The sequence below is a fragment of the Halichoerus grypus genome, chromosome 4 (assembly GCF_964656455.1).
Source record: "Halichoerus grypus chromosome 4, mHalGry1.hap1.1, whole genome shotgun sequence".
Taxonomy (NCBI): Eukaryota; Metazoa; Chordata; class Mammalia; order Carnivora; family Phocidae; genus Halichoerus; species Halichoerus grypus.
The window spans coordinates 74,206,248-74,226,536 of NC_135715.1; the positions used below are offsets into that span (position 1 = coordinate 74,206,248).

Sequence of the window (20,289 nt, forward strand, 5' to 3'; positions counted from 1 at the left end):
ATAATCTGGTCCTATTTTCATCACCTGATACCTCACCACTTCTTCCTGAGCACTTGGTCCCTATTCACAGAAGATTGACTTTTGTTCTATTTCATGATCCTTCCATCCAGCAGTTGCTTCAGCATCCCTAGGCCTTTCATCTTGTGCTCCTTCCTTCTGCCTCAAATGCATCTCTGGTCCCTTCTTGACTGGATACCTGTCACTTCTCATTTCAGTCCAAGATGAGGTATTACCTTCTCCAGTAGCATTTCCTATATCTTATCTTCCTCTTTTAATTTAATTAGGAGCCCTCTTGGCTTCTATAATGATATCCTTAATAGATATCATTCCATTTCCATGTTTTACAATTATTGTTTGTCCCTCCCCCTCCCCAGCTAGATTGTGAATTTTTGAAAATTGTGAATTTTTGGGAATCATTGTATCTTTAACTCCAAGAACAGTGCCTTTTCATAATAGGAACTCAGTAATTTTTTGGCTAAAAGAAATAATTTTATATTTAGAAACAGAACTGTATAGTTTTCTAGTCCAGCCCCTTGTTTTATGAAAGTGAAACAGATTCTGTATATTTACCAAAAAGCACAGAGGAACTTAGTGGCTTATTTGGAATGAGAATCCATAATTGGCTCTAGACTACTACACCACTCTACCAGGATATTCTAGTCCAAAAGAAGAAAAAGGTATTGGGTAATTAAAGTATAACTATATTTTTAGTAATTAATAAATATATCAAAGCACTTGATCTTGTCTCCACTTCTCTGTCCATCAAATGGCCATAATAATATCTGCCTCTAGTATTCCTAAAAGAATAATTTATGACCACAAAGTAATACAGTAAGTATAAAAGTATAAATATGGCAAATAAGGGAAAGTTTGTAAACTCAATGGTGATAAGAGTTTGAATAGATATGATAGCGAATTAAACTTGACTTTTGCTTTTATTTTTTATTTTTTTTAAAGGCTTTGTTTATTTGACAGAGAGATAGAAAGAGAACACAAGTATGCAGAGAGGCAGGCAGAGGGAGAGGAAGAAGCAGGCTTCCCACTGAGCAGGGAGACTGATGCAGGGCTCGGTCCCAGGACCCCGGGACCACGACCTGAGCCGAAGGCAGCCGCTTAACCGACTGAGCCACCAGGTGCCCTAAACTTGACTTTTAAATTGATGGAATTTAGAAATCTAGATTTAACTACTGTTCTAAATTACAAGTGTGTGCCTTTTTTAGGAAAAATGAATATAAAGTTTTAACTTAAAATTATTATTTAATTTTGTCTTTATATATACATATTTATGTTTAATTACACTTTACAAATCAATTTGTGTTTAGTTCTTTTCAGTTATAACCCCACCTCCCATAACTCAACATATAAATTTAATATTTAAGATTGAGATGTAAGTTTTCAGAAAGACATGTATAAAGCAGCATGTATATATCCCCTGAATACCTTCTAGATATTTTTCAGTACATTTCTGTGAAATTAGATTGAATTTTTATTGCAAAATTACTCTCTCAAATGTATCTATCTCTTTAAAAAGGAGGATATCACTAGGTTTTACAAGTATCATATTCATTTTTTTTCTTTTCCTTTTGGCTTCACTTTCCTTCTTTCCCTGAGTTTTAAAAAATCATTTGTTATTCCTTTGTCTTCAAGCCATGTAGTTCCTGCTAAATAAGATGTCCTCATTCTCTTCCCCTCATCTTCTCCATTTAACAAACTCCCTTCTTCAAACTTTGCTGCACCCTCTTTCTGGGCCCTCCACTTTGTGCTGTTGTTGTTACTCTCCGTGTTCAGTGCTAGCATGGAATTCATCACGCCGTACTTCCTGACTCATCTTCCCTTCTCAAGCCGCATCCAAAGCTCCCTGAGGGCGGGGTCTATCTCTTGCTAGATCTTGTACTTTGATACTTGCCATCCACCCTATTACACGGTTGGTGCTTCACTGATCCTTTAAAAACCATTTTGAGGTGTCCATTTCATTATACTTTAGAGAAGTTTCATGCAGAAGTGTTCACAATTTTAAAAAGTAATAATGCAAACAAAGATGAAGAAAGCTATTGCCTGAAGCCATGACATGATTCCTCTGCTCTTCTTCTGCAGATTACAGCTCCCACAGCTTAGGGTTTGACTTATTGGTATTCATCATCCTGTACCACAATCTCATCCCCATTAGCCTGCTGGTCACTCTGGAAATTGTGAAATATGTTCAGGCCATGTTTATAAACTGGGTGAGTATTGAAATCAGAAAGTTTAAAAAACAGTTCTCTCTTGATCCGTGGCTTTGGTTTTGAAAATTAGCATAGCAGTTCTCACCATGGGGCTAGTACGTGGGCCAGTTGTGCTTTTGACAGGGAAGCCAAACATTGGTGTCAGCCTGACTCCAACGTGCCTGGGCCTCTCTGTGTCACTATTGAGGACACCATTGTTTCATATGTTTATTCTAACTGAAAGGAAAGATTTAAGAGTTAGTGGCTTAGTAGCAAGTGTGAAGAGATAGCCCATTAAGAGATAGCCCATTCAGCAGGAAGCCTGCTGCTTTATCTCTCTCCCACTCCCCCTGCTTGTGTTCCCTCTCTCGCTGTGTCTCTCTCTGTCAAATAAATAAATAAATAAATAAAATCTTAAGAAAAAATGTAAGATCCTCGAGAGGAGAAGAGTCCAGTAGACTTATAATAGATTTACATACCTTGGCAAGAGTGACAGAAACAGCTATTTCAGAATCATTTCACATTAAGGAAAAGATATCTTAAGTGAAAACCATGCATTCACTTAAGTAAATACTTAATAACCTGTGACTGAATGAATTTTCCAATTTGAATGTATGGTTGCAATTTTCAGTTCTATTTTAAAAGATTTTTCCTGGAAGTAAGATTTTTGCTAGATATCTCATTAAAATGATCTCCCTATGCCAATAAATTACCACCAGTTGAAGCGTACTGTTATTTTTAACAACCACAAAATGAGACAGAGTGCTTTTAAATGTATTCTCATTTAATTTTCATAGGAATGCTGGGCGATCCATGTTATTGCTCCCATTTTATAGATGTAGTAGCTGCAAAGCACCCTCAGGATCCCACAGAGTGAGAGCCTGAGGCAGAGCCGGGATTTGGAAGCCAGGTCTTCCAATACCAAACCAACGATACACTGACATTTGTTTCTACATAGCATTGCCTCTCCTGAATCAGCTCTGCCAACGTACCTGAGACGCTAACACCCGAGACTCTCCAAGTATTCTACACTCGCCATTTTGAATTCCTTCTCATGTCAGCCACGTCAGAAGACCAGTGGTGGTACAGTCGACCTGAAGAAATTTTGAGCCTAGTTCTGACTGTGTGTCTTGGCTATTTTGTTCATGTCTTGCAGGATGAAGATATGCATTATAACGGAAATAATGTCTATGCCATGGCCAGAACATCCAATCTTAATGAAGAGCTTGGGCAGGTGAGGGCCCCTTCAGGGACTGGGTCCGTGACAGGAACTTTGAAGAAGGTGGATCTAGGGAGAGGGTGAGCAAAGTTGAAGTGCTGAATTCAGCTACAGGCTGTAGTTAATATGATACCCATATGGAGCTTCAAAAGTAAGATTTGTTAAAAATATTGATAATGCATCCTGGGTTGCAACCTAATACAGGTTATTAATGTGCTTAGGAAAGAGTAGAAGAGCTGGAGAGGCAGGTAGGGAATGCTTCAGTTAGCTCTCAAGTTTTCACTTAGCTTTCAGGGAGTCACAGGTGGCCATGATCCTGCTTCCCTAAGGCAGATGACTCTTGGGAAAGCTTCAGGAGCTGCTGCAAAATTTTCCACCTGCCTAACCCATGTACCCTCAGGCCTTTAGTCCCTGCAATACACTACAAAGGGGCAGAAATGATGCCAGGTTACCAACAGACAGTTGGTTACCTTCTAAATGACAACGGTACGGTTACAAGTAGAAATTGTTTTTAAAAACTCCCACAGTTATTTGTCAGTTATATCACAGGACAGCTGGAAGAACCCAACAAACTCCCACAGTTGTGTGGTACCTGACAGGAGGAAGACTTCTGATTGTTATTTTTCTGTAATTACTTTTTGTTCTTAATATATTTTTTCACAAGATTATAATTTCCCATCTTTCAATTAATTGGAGGCAATATGTAAATTATGGTAAAAGCAGAATTTTGGAGTTAAGCTTCCTGGGAGTGAACCCTGATTTCACCCATTTATAAGCAACGTCACCATGGGTTTCTTAGGTAACTTGCTGGCCTTCATTCCTCATCTGTAAATCAGGAGAGATGATAGCATCTACTTCAGAAAGTTGTTCGGAGGATTGAATAAGATAATGTATTTGTGGGGCGCCTGGGTGGCTCAGTCATTAAGCATCTGCCTTCCACTCGGGTCATGATCCCGGGGTCCTGGGATCGAGCCCCACGTTGGGCTCCCTGCTCAGCGGGAAGTCTGCTTCTCCCTCTCCCTCTGCCTGCCGCTCTGCCTACTTGTGCTCTCTATCTCTCTGTCAAATAAATAAATAAAATCTTAAAAAAAAAAAAAGATAATGTATTTGTGATATACTCAGCATAGTACCTAGTATGAAGAGGGGATTTAATTAATGCTGATAATTTCATAACCAGTAATTTGCATATATGCTTTCTAATTTAGGGTCACCTTGTAGAGTATCATTTGAATAGAGAGTTCCCAGTAAATATTTATTTTAGAAGGTTTCTGGTGCCTGGAAATGCCTGATCTGAGAACATGAACAGCATTTTTACCTTGGACAAGTAAAGATGAAGGAGGATGGAATCATCAGTGTTCTAGCAACTTTTCTGCTTAAGAAAATCTGATTGCTTGCTAATCCTCTAAACATGTTTTCTGTTGACAGTTGGGAAAAGATCACTTTATCTACCTTGCCTTGTCAGTTGACTCTAGCCTCTTTAGAGCGGTAATTAAATAGAATAAAACTGGCTGTGGAACTCAAGCTTTAAAAATTAATTATATTGTTGGGCGCCTGGGTGGCTCAGTTGGTTAAGCAACTGCCTTCGGCTCAGGTCATGATCCTGGAGTCCCGGGATCGAGTCCCGCATCGGGCTTCCTGCTCAGCAGGGAGTCTGCTTCTCCCTCTGACCCTCCTCCCTCTCATATGCTCTCTCTCTCTCTCATTCTCGCTCTCTCAAATAAATAAATAAAATCTTAAAAAAAAAAAAAAAAATTAATTATATTGTTTATGTAGGTAATACATAAAGATAAGGGCAGAAATCAATGAAATTGAAAACAGAAGACAATAGGGGATTTAATATTCAGAATATATCAAAAAACTACAACTCAATCTCAAAACCACAAATAACCCAATTCAAGAATTGGCAAGGGATTTTAATAGGCATTTCTCCAAAGAATATACATAAATGGACAATAAGCACATGAAAAGTGGTCAACATTACTAATCTTTAGGGAAATGCAAATTAAGGCCTCATTGAGACACCATTTCACGCCCACTAGAATGGCTACTATAAAACAATAATACCAACAGAGAGCAACAAGTGTTCATGAGGACATGGAGAGAGTGGAACCCTTGTGCACTACTGGTGAAAATATAAAATGATGCAGCCACTGTGGAAAACAGTATGGTGAAACCTCAAAAAATTAAACCGAGGATTACTATATATTCCAACAATCCAACTTTTAGATATTTTCATGAAATAATTGAGAGTAGGGACTCAACCAGGTATTATATGCAGATGTTTTTAGCAGCATTATTCACAATAGCTGGATACAACTGAAATTTCCATCAATAGATAAATGGTTAAACAAAATGTGGTATATACATGCAATGGAATATTATTCAGCCCCGAAAATGATTGAAATTCAGAAACATGCTACAACATGGATGGACCTTGGATCTCACACTAAATGAAACATGCCAGACACAAAAGGACAAGTAGTATATGATTCCACTTATATGAGGTACCTGGAATAGTCAGACTCATAGAGACAGAAAGCAGCATAGTGGTTACCTGGGGCTATGGGAGAGGAGAGAATGAGGAGTTACTATATTGTTGATAAGAGGTTTCAGTTTGGGATGACGAAAAAGTTCTGGAGATGGATGGTGAGGATGGTTGCACAATTATGTGAATGTGCTCAATAACACTTAAAAATGGTTAAAATGGTAAATTTTATCTAAGTACATTTTACCACAATAATAAAAAATGCTTTAACACTGCCTCTTTCCCTTTTTTACTGAGCTATAATTGACACATATGATTATATTAGTTTCAGGTGTACAACATAATGGTTTGATATTTGTAAATATTGCAAAATGACCATCACAATACATCTAGTTAACATCTGTCACCATATATAGTTAGAGTTCTGGTGATGAGAACTTTTGAATTTGCAATACAGTATTTTTTTTTGAAAATGCAATATAGTATTATTAACTATAATCACCATGCTCAGGATTTATTTTATAACTGGAAGTTTGTACCTTTTGACCCCCTTCGCCCATTTTGCTCACCCAACACTCCCTGCCTCTGGCAACCACCAATTTGTTCTCTGTAGCTATGAGTTTAGTTATTTTTGTTTTTCAGATCGCACATGTGAGATCATGTGGTATTTGTCTTTCTTTGTCCGACTTATTTCAGATAGCATAATGCCCTCAAAGTCTTTTAACGTTATACAAAGGGCAAGATCTTCTTTCTTATGGCTGAATTGTGTGTGTGTGCACACGTGTGTGCATAATTATGTATCATTATATATACACCACATTTTCTTTATCCATTCATCCATTGACAGACACTCAGGTTGTTTCATCTTGGCTATTGTAGATAATGCTGCCATGAACATGGGGGTACTTATATTTTTTCAAATTAGTTTTTTCATTTTCTTCAGATAAATACCCAGAAATGGAATTGCTGGTAGTTCTATTTTTAATTTTTTGAGGAGCTTCCATGCTATTTTCCTTAGTGGTTGCCTCAATTTACTTTCCCACCAACAGTGCACCAAGGGTTCCCTTTTCTCCACATCCTCACCAACACTTGTTATTTTTTATCTTTTGGTAATCACCATTCTAACAGTTGTGAAAGTGATATCTCATTATGGTTCTGGTTTGTAGTTCCCTGATGATTAGTGATGCTGAGCATCTTTTCATGTGTCTGGTGGCCATTTGTATGTCTTCTTTGGAAAAATGTCTATTGAGATCCTCTCCTCATTTTTTTTTTTTTTAAGATTTTATTTATTTATTTGACAGAGAGAGAGAGATAGCAAGAGCAGGAACACAAGCAGGGGGAGAGGGAGAGGGAGAAGCAGGCTTCTTGCCGAGCAGGGAGCCCGATGTGGGACTCGATCCCAGGACCCTGGGATCATGACCTGAGCTGAAGGCAGACGCTTAATGACTGAGCCACCCAGGTACCCTCTCCTCATTTTTTAAATTGGATTGCTATTTTGCTGTTGCATCATATAAGTTCTTTATATATTCTGGATATTAACCCCCCTCATCAAATATATGATTTGCAAACATTTTCTCCCATTCATTGTGTTACCTTTTTATTTTGTTGATGGTTTGCTTTGCTTTACAAAAACTTTTTAATTTGATGTAGTCCCACTTGTTTATTTTTGCTTTTGTTGTCTTAGTTTTTAGTGTCAAATCCAAAAAATCCTCACCAAGATTGATATCAAAGATCTTACTACCTATGTTTTCTTCTAGAGGTTTTATGGTTTCAGGTTCTTCTGTTCAAGTCTTTAGTCCATTTTGAGTTAATTTTGTATATGGTGTAAGAAAGTGGTCCAGTTTCATTTTTTTGCACGTAGTTATCCAGTTTATTGAAGAGACTGTTATTTACTTATTGAATACCATTTTTTGAAGAGACTATCCTTTCCTTAATGTATATTTTTGGCTCCTTTGTTGTAAATTAATTGATGATAGGTGTGTTCGTTATTTCTGAGCTCTCTATTCTGTTCCATTGATCTATGTGTCTGTTCTTATGCCAATACCATACATTTGGATTGCTATAGTTTCATAATGTAGTTTGAAATTAGGAAGCATAATGCCTCCAGCTTTGTTCTTTTTCAAGATTGCCTTGGTTATTTGGGGTCTTTTGTGGTTCCAGACACATTTTAGGATTGTTTGTTCTAAATCTGTGAAAAATGCCATTAGAATCTTGATAGGGGTTACTTTGAATCTGTAGTTTGCTTTGGGTAGTATGGACATTTTAACAATGTTAATTCCTCCAGTGCATGAATGTGGAATATCTTTCCATTTGTTTGTGTCTTTTTCACTTTTTTTTTTTTTTTTTTTTATCAATGTATAGGTCGTTCCCTTCCTTGCTTAAATTTATTCCTAGGTATTTTATTCTTTTGAATGCAATTGTAAATGAAATTGTTAATTTCTCTTTTTCTGGTAATTCATTATTAACGTATAGAAATGCAATATTACACTATATGTTAACTAACTAGAATTTAAATAAAAATTTTTAAAAAATTAAAATTGAAAAGAGTGAACCATAATGTAAACTATGGACTTCAGTAATAATGGTAAGGCAGTGTAGGGTTTTTGACCGTGACAGATGTACCACTCTGGGACAGGATGGCAGGAGTGGGATAGGCTATGCATGTGTTGGAGCGGAAGATATATGAGAACTCTATACTTTCCACTCAATTTTGCTGTTAAAACTGCTCTAAAAAATAAAGTCTATTTTTAAAAAACCCAAAAATAAAAAAAAAAATTGAGAAGAAAACAAAATGCAATAGATATTTGTATGTTGACTTTATATCCTGTAACTTTACTGAATCCATTGATTCTAACAGCTTTTTGGTGCAGTCTTTAGGGTTTTCTATATATGAAATGTCATCTGCAAATAGTGACAGTTTTATGTCTTCCTTTTTAATTTGGATGCCTTTCATTTTTCTTGCCTAATTGTTCTGGCCAGGATTTCCAATGCTATGTTGAATAAAGTGGTGAGAGGAAGCACCCCTTCTTGTTTCTGATCTTAGAGGAGAAGTTTTCAGCTTTTCACCATTGACTGTTGGTGTTACCAGCAGGCTTGTCACATTGACTTTATTATGGTAAGGTTTCTTCCTTTAACCCCACTTCATTGAGAGTTTTTATCATAAATGGATATTGAATTTTGTAAAATGCTTTTTCAGCCTCTATTGAGATGGTCATATGGTTTTTGTCCTTTATTTTGTTAATGTGGTAAATCACATTGATTTAACTATTCTTATATCCCTAGAATAAATTCCACTTGATTATGTTATGTGATCCTTTCAATGTACTGTTGAATTCGATTTGCTAATATGTTGTTGAGTATTTTTGCATCTATGTTCATCAGGGATATTGGCCTGTAATTTTTTTTCTCGTGGTATCTTTGGTTTTGGGGTGAGTGTGTATGTGTGTGTGTGTATGTGTGTGTGTGTGTGTGTGTATCTATATATCTACTTAATGTTTTCTAGAGACTTTTGATGAGATTTCTTGTGGCAAAAAAATGAACTTGGACTTCTGATTTTCTTAGGTTTGATGGTTTGAAATTTACTTTGCTTATTAACATAGAAATTTCCCTGCAGTGTAAAACAAAGAAAAGAGAATCTCTGAAACAAGTATAAATATTAAAGGTAGAATTTTTATAGACTGAACTTCTTGTTTCCTAAAAGTTCAAAGATTTTGAGGATTTGAAGAGAAAGAACTTGATTTTGTCTTTGTTCTCTAAATATAGTTTATATTTATGTTGTTTATCATGTTTGTTTTTTCTTTGTTTAGGTAAAATACTTATTTTCTGATAAAACAGGAACCCTCACTTGCAATATTATGACATTTAAGAAGTGTACCATTGCAGGTATAATTTATGGGTAAGTGTTCTTATTGCCATACTCTGTTGAAAATTCTCATTTTTGTCTTAAATTAATTAGCCTTTATTTACTTCAAAACTTATATGAATTTCTAATAACATAGCTATATCTGAATGAAATGGCTGGGTGATAGACATTGGGGAGGGTATGTGCTATGGTGAGCGCTGTGAATTGTGTAAGACTGTTGAATCACAGACCTGTACCTCTGAAACAAATAATACATTATATGTTTAAAAAAAAAAAAAGAAGAAGAAGAAGATAGCAGGAAGGGAAAAATGAAGGGGGGGAAATCAGAGGGGGAGACGAACCATGAGAGACTACGGACTCTGAGAAACAAACTGAGGGTTCTAGAGGGGAGGGGGGTGGGGGGATGGGTTAGCCTGGTGATGGGTATTAAAGAGGGCACGTTCTGCATGGAGCACTGGGTGTTATACACAAACAATGAATCATGGAATCCTACATCAAAAACTAATGATGTAATGTATGGTGATTAACATAACATAATTAAAAAAATAAATAAAACTTAATATAACCTAAATGAAAATTTGCAGTTGTTAAAAAAATAAGGTTTATATTTGCTTTTATATGTGCTTAGAATTCCTAAAGCATTTTATACCTATAGTCTTAAAACCATTATATTTCCTCCCTCATTTTCCCTCAGAAATCAGTCAGACAGGAGTGATACCGATTTAGAAAAATTAAGGTAACTAGACAATATTCTTTTCTACTTTGCCCATGTTCCTCCCTTCCCACCCCCTCCCATGGACTTTTTATCAGTACTGGAGTTCTGATATATGATAACATAACTGTCCCTTGTCAAGCCCTACAAGGCAGTTCCCAGAAATCTCCCCTGGACAGATCTTTCCCATGTGATATTCAAAGAACCCAGAATCCAGGCTTTGATTTGTTGCTTTTATAGTTACTCTGTCTTAGATTCTGTATAACTATATGGGATTCCACACAAATTTAGGCATTTTCTAATGCCATTTTGCAACTTGAGGACTGATAGGATTATAATTCGACAGAGCTTTAGATATTTACTATATAGTTTACCCTTGAACAACACAGAGGCTAGGGGTGCTGACCACCCCCCATGCAGCTGAAAATCCGTGTATAGCTTTTACCTCCCCAATTAACTACTAAGAGCCTACTGTTGGACCAGAAACCTTACAGATAATATAAACAGTTGATTAACACACATTTGGTATATGTATTATATAGGGTGCTATAACAATAAAGCTAGAGAAAAGAAAATGATACTAAGAAAATTACAAGGAAGACAAAATATATTGACTGTATGAGAAAAATCTGTGTGTAAGTGGATTTGCACAGTTGATACCCATGTTACTCAAGGGTGGTGGTAGCTCTACAGACTTGATACTATAACTTACTGAAAACGTGTTCACTTGAGGTCCATTTGATTGCTGACTGGCCCCATCAGGAATTTTAATTACAACAAATCTTCTCTGTTCTTCCTCAGTCTGTCACCCTCTGTCATCACAGAGTCCTGCGACTTTAATGACCCAAAATTACTGCAGAACTTTGAAAATGGCCACGTAAGTCTGCTATTTTCACTCAAAGCCAACAGGGGTAATGCTACCTAACTTTAAAATATATATATGGTTTATTAAAAGGTATAATTTTCTCAGCCAGGAAAGTCTTGAATTTTTTTTTGATGTTAATAAACAGTGGACTTCATACTGATATTAGGAAGGTTGTGCTAAACTTGTTGGTGTCAATGAATCCAAACATTAAGAAAGAATATTTTACTATGTAGCAATCTATGTAAGAAAATCTCTAAATGCTTCTAAGCTATTTGGTTCTATTGTATGTTACCAATATCTTCATTTACCAGTTTTAAGATACTGATCTACTTGATTTGAAATCTTGATCTTCTCAAAAATAAAAGTGATCTTTTAAAACATAAAGCTGTACATGCCCTTCCTTTGCTTAAAAACCTTCAGCGAACTAGCACCCCCTCTTAAGATAAAATCCTAATTCATTACTGTGACTTTCTCTCCATCCTCATTCTGTGTCACTGTTCCCCTTGTTCAAGATGCTGGAGTCACACTTGTCTTGACGTTCACAAACCTATGAATCTGTTTCCTGACTCAGGGCCTTTGAAAGTGCTATTCCCTTTGCCTAGTATGTACCACAGTCACATGTCAGTGAACACAGCTAACTAACCTTTCCATTTAGGTCTTAATTTAAATATCATCTCCTCGATGTATCCCCCCACCCCTGATCACCTCCCTAAAATAGGCCCCTCTATTCTCTGTAACAACCCCTATTTTTTCCTCCAGCTTTGAGAAAACCTCTTTCCCCAGTGAGACTAGAAGCTCCAGGAGAGCAGGGTCACCTTCACTGAGGTCTCCCCAGTCCTGCACTGTCTCCACCTCGGTGGCCACTCTACCAACACATTTTGAATGCGTGATATGGTTTTTAGTCAGTGCCTGGCTCTGTGTACCTGAAGTGAAACCACAGTTGATACAAATTGCAGACTACATATTAAGTCTTATGTCACTGGTCTTGGAAGAGACTCATTAGCTCTGTGCCTTTTTTATAGCCCACGAAAGATTATATAAAGGAATTTCTTACCCTGTTATGTGTGTGCCACACTGTTGTTCCTGAGAGAGATGGAAAGGATATAATCTACGAGGCTTCCTCCCCAGGTAGGTGCTGTGTGCCCCTAGAGCTCCTGGTAGGTGATGAGCCCTGAGAAGAGGCGAGATACTCCCGCTGATCCCTGGATTGCTCCTGTGTTGCTCCTTGCCTGGACTTCTCATGGGTATTCATGGTACTGGGTATTTACTGGGGCTCCTCCCTACACCCCCAAAGACTGCCATAAGGAGGCTGGTCGGGAGGGTCCTCTGGGCTGGGTTCAATAGAACATTTACTTATAACCAGTGACAAGGCAGGAGTAAGGTTAAGGCACCACACCATTGTTGTGGAGATTCTATTAATGGCTTTAGAACAAAACCATAATGAGTACTAAGAAAGAACTATATCTTAACCCCACTGAAAAAGGCCTATTTAACCAAATTTCCTCTTTTATGAATGCCTTCTGGTACCTAGGTAAGTGCATTTGGATCCAAAAAAAAAAAGCCAGGTTTAAAAAAAAATTCATGGTGTTTTAGTACTGGAGAATGGAAATCTGTTTTAATTAAATTCGGTATTAACGTATTTGCTCCATCTCCATTAATACAGACTTTTTATTGACAGATGAAGCAGCGTTAGTGAAAGGAGTGAAGAAGCTTGGCTTTGTTTTTACTACAAGAACACCAACATCTGTCACTGTAGAAGCTGTGAGTAACGTCTTACATGCTTTCTCACGGTTTACACTCCCCTTCCAGAGAGACACAAGTAGAGTAGTTGAGCGGAGAAGCTCTGGAATCTCAGTGCCTGGGATTCCCACCTGGACCCACACTTTCCCAGCCATATTCTCAGGCATGTTCCTTAACGTCTGTGTTTGCCCCAATCGTCTTATGCATGTCATAGGGTTTTTGGTGAGGATTAAATGAGTTAATATATGTAAAGTAATTGAAATTAGTGCTTGGAGCAGAGAGAGTGGTCAATAAAAGTGAGCTATTTAAAAAAGAATCATCAGATCTTCAAGAAATATATTTTTTAATGAAAAATTAAAAATTTTCAAACTTTTTTGGTGAGTTCTCTTATTGTGTTGATTTGTTCATTATATGTAATATATATTATGTATATATTTTTCTTGTTTTGTCTTGATGACCACTTACCACAAGCCTTTGATATTATGGGGAAGAATTGAAGCAATGTGAACATGGTGCCCAATACACTCATTTTTTTTCCCCAGTAATAATGCAGTAGTTAGGGATGTCTACTAGACATTCAGTCCTTAGCAGAATGGACTGACTGATTCATCTTTGTATCTGTGGTATGTGCCACATGGACAACTCTCAAATTATTTGAAATTCTGCATTGCCTTATTGGTGAATTGATCATGGCTACAGGAAATCAAGAGGCTGTAACTGGAAAAATTTAGAAAAGAATGCAGGTTTTATTGATATAGAATTTTATAGCATGCCATGTCTTTCCCCGGTTACCTCTTCAAATTATCTAAGGATTAAGGATTTTGTTTGATCTGTGCAATTTTATGAAAAGACTTGTTTTTCCATTTCTGCTGTTGATTGTCTCACTTACTCCATATAACCTTGCAACATGAGAGTATCCATAAAATGTTTCTAGTAGTGCTGATTTTATATTTAAAGAGGTGTTTTAGTCTTAAATCTGCCCTATGAGAAGCATTTTTGCCAATAGTCCCCAGTTTGCAAACAATGTTCTTGCCAGAAGAGGGCACCATTATTTCATCAGGTTTGCAAGGAAATGTGTTATTTTGAAAAAGATGTGTAGTTGTAGGGTAGGTAAAACTTTTTTCTGATTGGGAGAATGAGCTCTTTTGCAGGATGAGTACTTTTTTTTCCCCCCCTCGGATAAGAAGATGTTGTCTTATCTTCCTGTAGATGGGAGAAAACTTCACATTTGAAGTTCTTAATGTCCTGGAGTTTTCTAGGTAAGATACCTTTTTATTCTGTTCATGTATCCCCCGGAGCTCCTTCTGTGACTCTTCAGTTGAGATTTGGTAATGCAAATCAAAACTTTGATATAGAATCACAAAATTCTAGTTAGCTTCCATCCACTTTTTAATCTGAGCCTGGTGCTCACTTCTTTGGGCATCATTAGGCCAAATCCCTTTTTGTAGCTGAGAGGAGGTCCCGCACCTCTCCTTTCTAGCACTTGTCAGAGTCAGACTTGAGGTTTACATCTGGGTTACTACTTACTGACTGTGTTGCCAACTCGACTCTCAGTTCCAGGAGGGCGGGAGTCACCTTCTGTGGAAGTAAGTGCTCAATCAATATTTGATGAATGGATGAATATTGGATATTATTTTTTCCAAGACTATTTCTTTAAAACTATTTCTTTAAAAAGAGATAGTGAATTGATTCCTTTTTGTCTCCCCCAAAGGAAACAATGTGCATCCAAATTCTTCTCTCCCATAGACTTCAGAGGGCCTCCTGGTCCAGCCACTGTGGCCTGATCCCCAAAGCCTAGTGGGGGAATATTGGTGATGATTTTATTTTCATTGCCCTGTTTTGAAGACTCACAAAGTCTCATCTCTTAGACCATCTGAGCATTTCTAATGTGGAATCTGAAAAGTTAGAAAAGGAAATGCTAGGGCGCCTGGGTGGCTCAGATGGTTAAGCGTCTGCCTTCAGCTCAGGTCATGATCCCAGGGTCCTGGGATCGAGTCCCGCATCAGGCTCCCTGCTAGGTGGGGAGCCTGCTTCTCCCTCTGCCTCTCTCTCTCTCTCTCTCTCTCTCTGACTCTCATGAATAAATAAATAAAACATTAAAAAAAAAAAAAAGAAAAGGAAATGCTAGAAATTTAGAAAAGGAATAATTCATTCTTTTCAAAGCCAGATGATTTTTTAAATCATATTTTTTTAATGCCTTATTGGCCAATGACACATTAAAAAAAAAAAAAAAAGCTTTGAACCTCAGTAAAGTTGTTGTCAGCTTCTCTTTTCTGTAGGAAAGCTTTTTTTAAAAACTTTTTTTTATAAGAAAATGTATCTTAATGTTCATTCTAGCTTTCCCTACTACTGGAACACTCATTTCCTGTCCTTAAAATATGAGCTCTTAGCTAGGTGACACTTAAATAACTCAATTGCCTTTAGTAGTGTTCTAACAGCTAAGTAGGTAAAGCAATTGCTAGTCTCTGTCCCTTTTGACAAGTACTTTCTAGCTCAAGTGCTCGGGTGTAGGATTACTCACTGGGACCCTCCTTGGATCGTACAACGTAGGGTTGTGGGATATGACGATTATCTGAGAAGGTGCTGAGTGACAGTTTGATTTGGGTCTCTTAAAAAGTGGTTATAGGCCATGGAGAGCCATCCAAGGGTTATGGTCGGGGAATGGCAAGATGTGGAAGAAAGAAAAAAAAAAAAGAAACCAAACCTATTTTGTCCAGTTTACTTTGGCAATGTGTGGGATAAGGCAGAGAGGGGAGCTCTTCAAGCCTATTTGGGCTGCTAAATCAGGAATAAAAGCAAGGAGTTTAAGTTCTATCTACCATCATAAAAAACAAGAGCAAAACTAAAAAATCCAGAGGGCGTTGAGACAGAACTATGCATAAAAATAACTATACGTAAAAATAACAAACCAGCAGTTTAACATCTCTGTGCAGCAGAATGGGACAGGAAGATCTAATTCATAGAGATGTTCTGAGGACTGAAAAATACACGACCAGGGCTGCTTTCCTCTTTCCTCATCGGTTCTTAAGAGATTACATTATATATGCGACATGTATATATAATTTATGTCTTATATGTGTAATACATGATAAATGTATGTTATGTATGTATTATATAATATATGAATATAGTAATATTAATGTAAAACATATCAATATATAATATATGTGATATAATATATAAGTAATGTATATTATATATATATTTATTCCAGTAAATTTCCATGGGAGAAAAGGAGAGTAACTGAGAAATAGTAGTAGTAGAAGGTGAACATTTGTATTAGAATCTCAGTTTAAGGGGCACCTGGGTGGCTCAGTCGGTTAAGCGTCTGCCTTCAGCTCAGGTCATGATCCTGGGGTCCTGGGATCGAGCCCCGCATCGGGGGCTCCCCCTGCTTGTGTTCTCTCTCTGTCAAATAAATAAATAAAATCTTTTTTTATTTTATTTTATTTTTTTTAAAGATTTTATTTATTTATTTGACAGAGAGACAGAGACAGCGAAAGAGGGAACACAAGCAGGGGGAGTGGGAGAGGGAGAAGCAGGCTTCCCACTGAGTAGGGAGCCCGATGCGGGGCTCGATCCCAGGACCCTGGGATCATGACCTTTGCCGAAGGCAGACGCTTAATGACTGAACCACCCAGGCGCCTCTCTTTTTTTTTTTTTAAAAGAATCTCATTTTAAGAAAGTAGGTAAATCAGAAAAGGAGACTGGCAAGAAACACATTGGCCTTTTCACTAACAGTCAGCTGAGGACTTGTAAATTTGGTTTTGTGTGTGTGCCTTAGCACCATGTACTGAGGAACATAGAAGCTAATAATAATTTTCATATTATTTTAGTAATAGAAAAAGGATGTCTGTAATTGTCCGAACTCCTACAGGAAATCTCTGGCTCTACTGCAAAGGGGCTGTGAGTATAGGGATTCATTATTCATATTAACTCCTTCCCTCTGTTTCAACAACTTGTAGGAAGCCTTTTACAACTTCACAATATTTTAAAAGGGTGTTACTTTGTTTCTGCTGTTGGGCTGGTTGTTGAGAGCATTATCCAAGACTGAAACAGAGTAGCCCCAAAGCTTCCCCAACAGTCAAGCCCATTGAAATTTATGGTGGTTCACACCAGAGTGTTTATTAAGCTTTAATGTCAGTGACAAATTTGTTGTCACTCAGTTGTTCTGCAGAGAACTAATGATTAGATTGTTGAGGCTAAGGGTTTGTAGCAGGAATTTTGATCCCAGTTTCCAGCCCAAAGTGTTTGGATTTGGTAAATCTCAGGAAATGGCTTAACCTCTGTACAAACCCTTTTTTTTTTTAAGCACTTATATATTTGTTCACAGCCATAGGCAATTAAAAGAAAAACAGCTTTATTCAGGTAAAAGTGACATAAAATAAACTGTACATATTTAAAGTGTACATTTTGATAAGTTTTGACACCAATCTGCTTTTTGTCACTATAGATTCATTTGCATTTACTAAATTTTATATAAAGTCAGATAGGATATATGGCTTTTTGTCTGGCTTCTTTTACTCATAATTATTTTAAAATTCATTCATGTTGTAGCTCATATTAATAGTTCATTTCTTCATACTGCTGAATGGTATTCCATTGTATGGATATATCAGTTTGTTCATCCATCACCTGTTAATGGACTTTTTGTTTGCAGTTTTGTCTAGTACAAACAATGCTCCTATAAACATTTGTGTACAAGTCCTTGTATGGGCACATAGTTTCATTTCTCTTTGGTAAATATCTAGCAGTAAAATGGCTAGATCAATGTAGGTGTATTTTAACTTTTTAAGAAACCACCAAACTGTGGTCACATTCCTACCAGCAATTGTCACCAGCACTTGGCATGGTTAGTCTCTTTAATTTTCGCCATTCTCATAGGTGTGTATCTCATTGCGATTTTAATTTACATTTCCATGCCATGACTGATGATAGTGAGCATCTTTTCATGTGCTTATTTGCCATCTGTGTTGGGGGTTCTCAAGATTACCCATATGTTTTTAGTGGATCTCTAAAAGGATTCATGATTATATGCATGGCTAAGATGTATTATAGTAATGTAGCAAGGATACACAACCAGATTATAAGGGAAAAAGACAGGCAGAGTCTGGAGGAATCCATGTGCAGGCTTCCCATGGGTGTTATACAGGGAAAGTTTATATCAGCTCAAAGAATTGAATACCAGCCAAGTCCCTTAGACGCCAGCCAAGAACCAACCTTGTAAGGAGGTCTTTCTAAGGATAACATTCTCTGACTTGTTATGGTAACTCTTTTCTGTGCACCATCCACTTATTTTCTTTGGTGAAATGTCTGTTTAAATATTTGTCCCTGTTTTTATAACTGTTTGTGCTTCTTTGTATTGAGTTTTGAGAGTTCTTTTTTAATTTTTGGATATAAGTCCCTTATCAGATACATGATCTGCAAATATCTGTGGCTTTTTTCATCCTCTTAACAGGTCTCTGAAGAACAGGAATTTGTAATTTTGATGAAGTCCAATTTAACAATATGTTCCTTTATGGGTCATGCTTTTAGTGTCTTAGCTAACAAATTTTTGCCTAATTCAAGGTCACAAAGATTTCCTCCTGTTTTCTCCTCCTTTTATAGTTTTAGGTTTTATACTTACTTCTGGGATCCATCTTGAGTGATTTGGGGATATGGTATGAGACATGAGTAGGAGTTCATTTTTTACAGATGAGTAATTTCACAGCACCATTTATTAAACTGTTTATTCATTCTTCACTGAATTGCCTTTGCACTTTTGTAAAAAATGAACTGTTTATATATATGTGGGTCTATTTCTGGACTTTCTGTTTTCTCTCATTGTTCTGTTGGTTATCTTTACACCAATACCACAGTGTCTTGATTATATCACTTTATAATAAGTCTTAAAATCAGATATCATGAATTCTCCAATTTTGTTCTTTTTCAAAGTTGTTTTGAATGTTCTGGAACCTTTGCATTTCCATATGAGTTTTATACTTTTTTTGAAGATGCTTTTTATCATATTAAGGAAATTTCCCCCGATTCCTAGTTGGCTGAGATTTTAAAAAATCGGTAATGGATGTTAAATTTTGTCAAATACTTTTCTTGACTTGATTGAGATACTAATACGATTTTTTCTTTTGTGCCTGTTAATATGGTAAATTACATTGAATTGATTTTTTAACGTTAAACCTATCTTGTATTCCTGAGATAAGCCCCATTTGTTCTGATATATTATCCTTTTTATGTATAGTTGGATTCACTTTCCTAAAGTTTTTTTTTTAATTTTTTTATTGTTATGTTAATCCCCATACATTACATCATTAGTTTTAGATATAGTGTTCCATGATTCATTGTTTGTGCATAACACCCAGTGCTCCATGCAGAACGTGCCCTCCTCAATACCCATCACCAAGCTAACCCATCCTCCCACCCCCCTCCCCTCTAGAACCCTCAGTTTGTTTTTCAGAGTCCATCGTCTCTCATCACTTTCCTAAAGTTTTATTTAGAATTTTGCATCTACTTTTAAAAGGGATAGTGATCTTTAATTTTCTTTTCTTGTAATGTCTTTGTTTGATTTTTAATGCTGACCCTATAAAATTAATGGGGAGGACTCTTTCCTTTTCAGTTTTCTGGAAAAGTGTGCATGGAATTGAGATTATTTGTTCTTTAAATGTTTGCTAGAATTTACCAGAAAGCCATCTGGACCTGAGGGTAGGCTAGCTACACAGTTATTGGTTTTATTTATTTTTTCATTTATAGGTTTTATTGATCTTCCTAAAGAAATTGCTTTCAGATTTGACTTTTCTTAAATGTTTCTGTTTTGTTTCATTAATTTCTCTTTATTATTCCCATTCTTTTGCCTACTTGTGGTTTGATTTGCTCCTCTTTTTCTAGCTTCTTAAGGCAGAACTTGATTTGAGAGCTTTCTTTTTAATACAAATTTTTAGTGCTATAAATACCCTCCAAATCTTTGCTTTAGCAGCATGTCACAAATTTTGATGTGTTGCATTTTCATCTTCATTCAGTTCAAAATATTCTATATTCTAAGTTTCCTTTTGATTTCTTCTTTGACTCATGGGTTATTTTGAAGTGGGTTAGTTTTCAAATATTTAGGAATTTTCTGGAAATATTCCTTTAATTGATTTATAACATAATTCCATTTTATTAGAGAACAGACTTTATATGATGTGAATCCTTTTAATTTAATTGGGACTTGT

The 20,289-nt window shown here is 36.6% G+C and overlaps 1 protein-coding gene across 1 annotated transcript in view; it reads left to right on the plus strand.

The window, feature by feature from the left end:
- The window catches only part of LOC118541633 (phospholipid-transporting ATPase IB-like), a 158,438-nt gene that overhangs the window by 43,553 nt on the left and 94,596 nt on the right, over positions 1 to 20,289 (plus strand). The window contains 8 exon segments of the mRNA XM_078070016.1: positions 2,095 to 2,222; positions 3,358 to 3,435; positions 9,712 to 9,800; positions 11,242 to 11,356; positions 12,367 to 12,472; positions 13,023 to 13,105; positions 14,294 to 14,343; positions 16,921 to 16,990. Of these exon segments, the coding sequence (XP_077926142.1) occupies positions 2,095 to 2,222; positions 3,358 to 3,435; positions 9,712 to 9,800; positions 11,242 to 11,356; positions 12,367 to 12,472; positions 13,023 to 13,105; positions 14,294 to 14,343; positions 16,921 to 16,990 (719 nt within the window).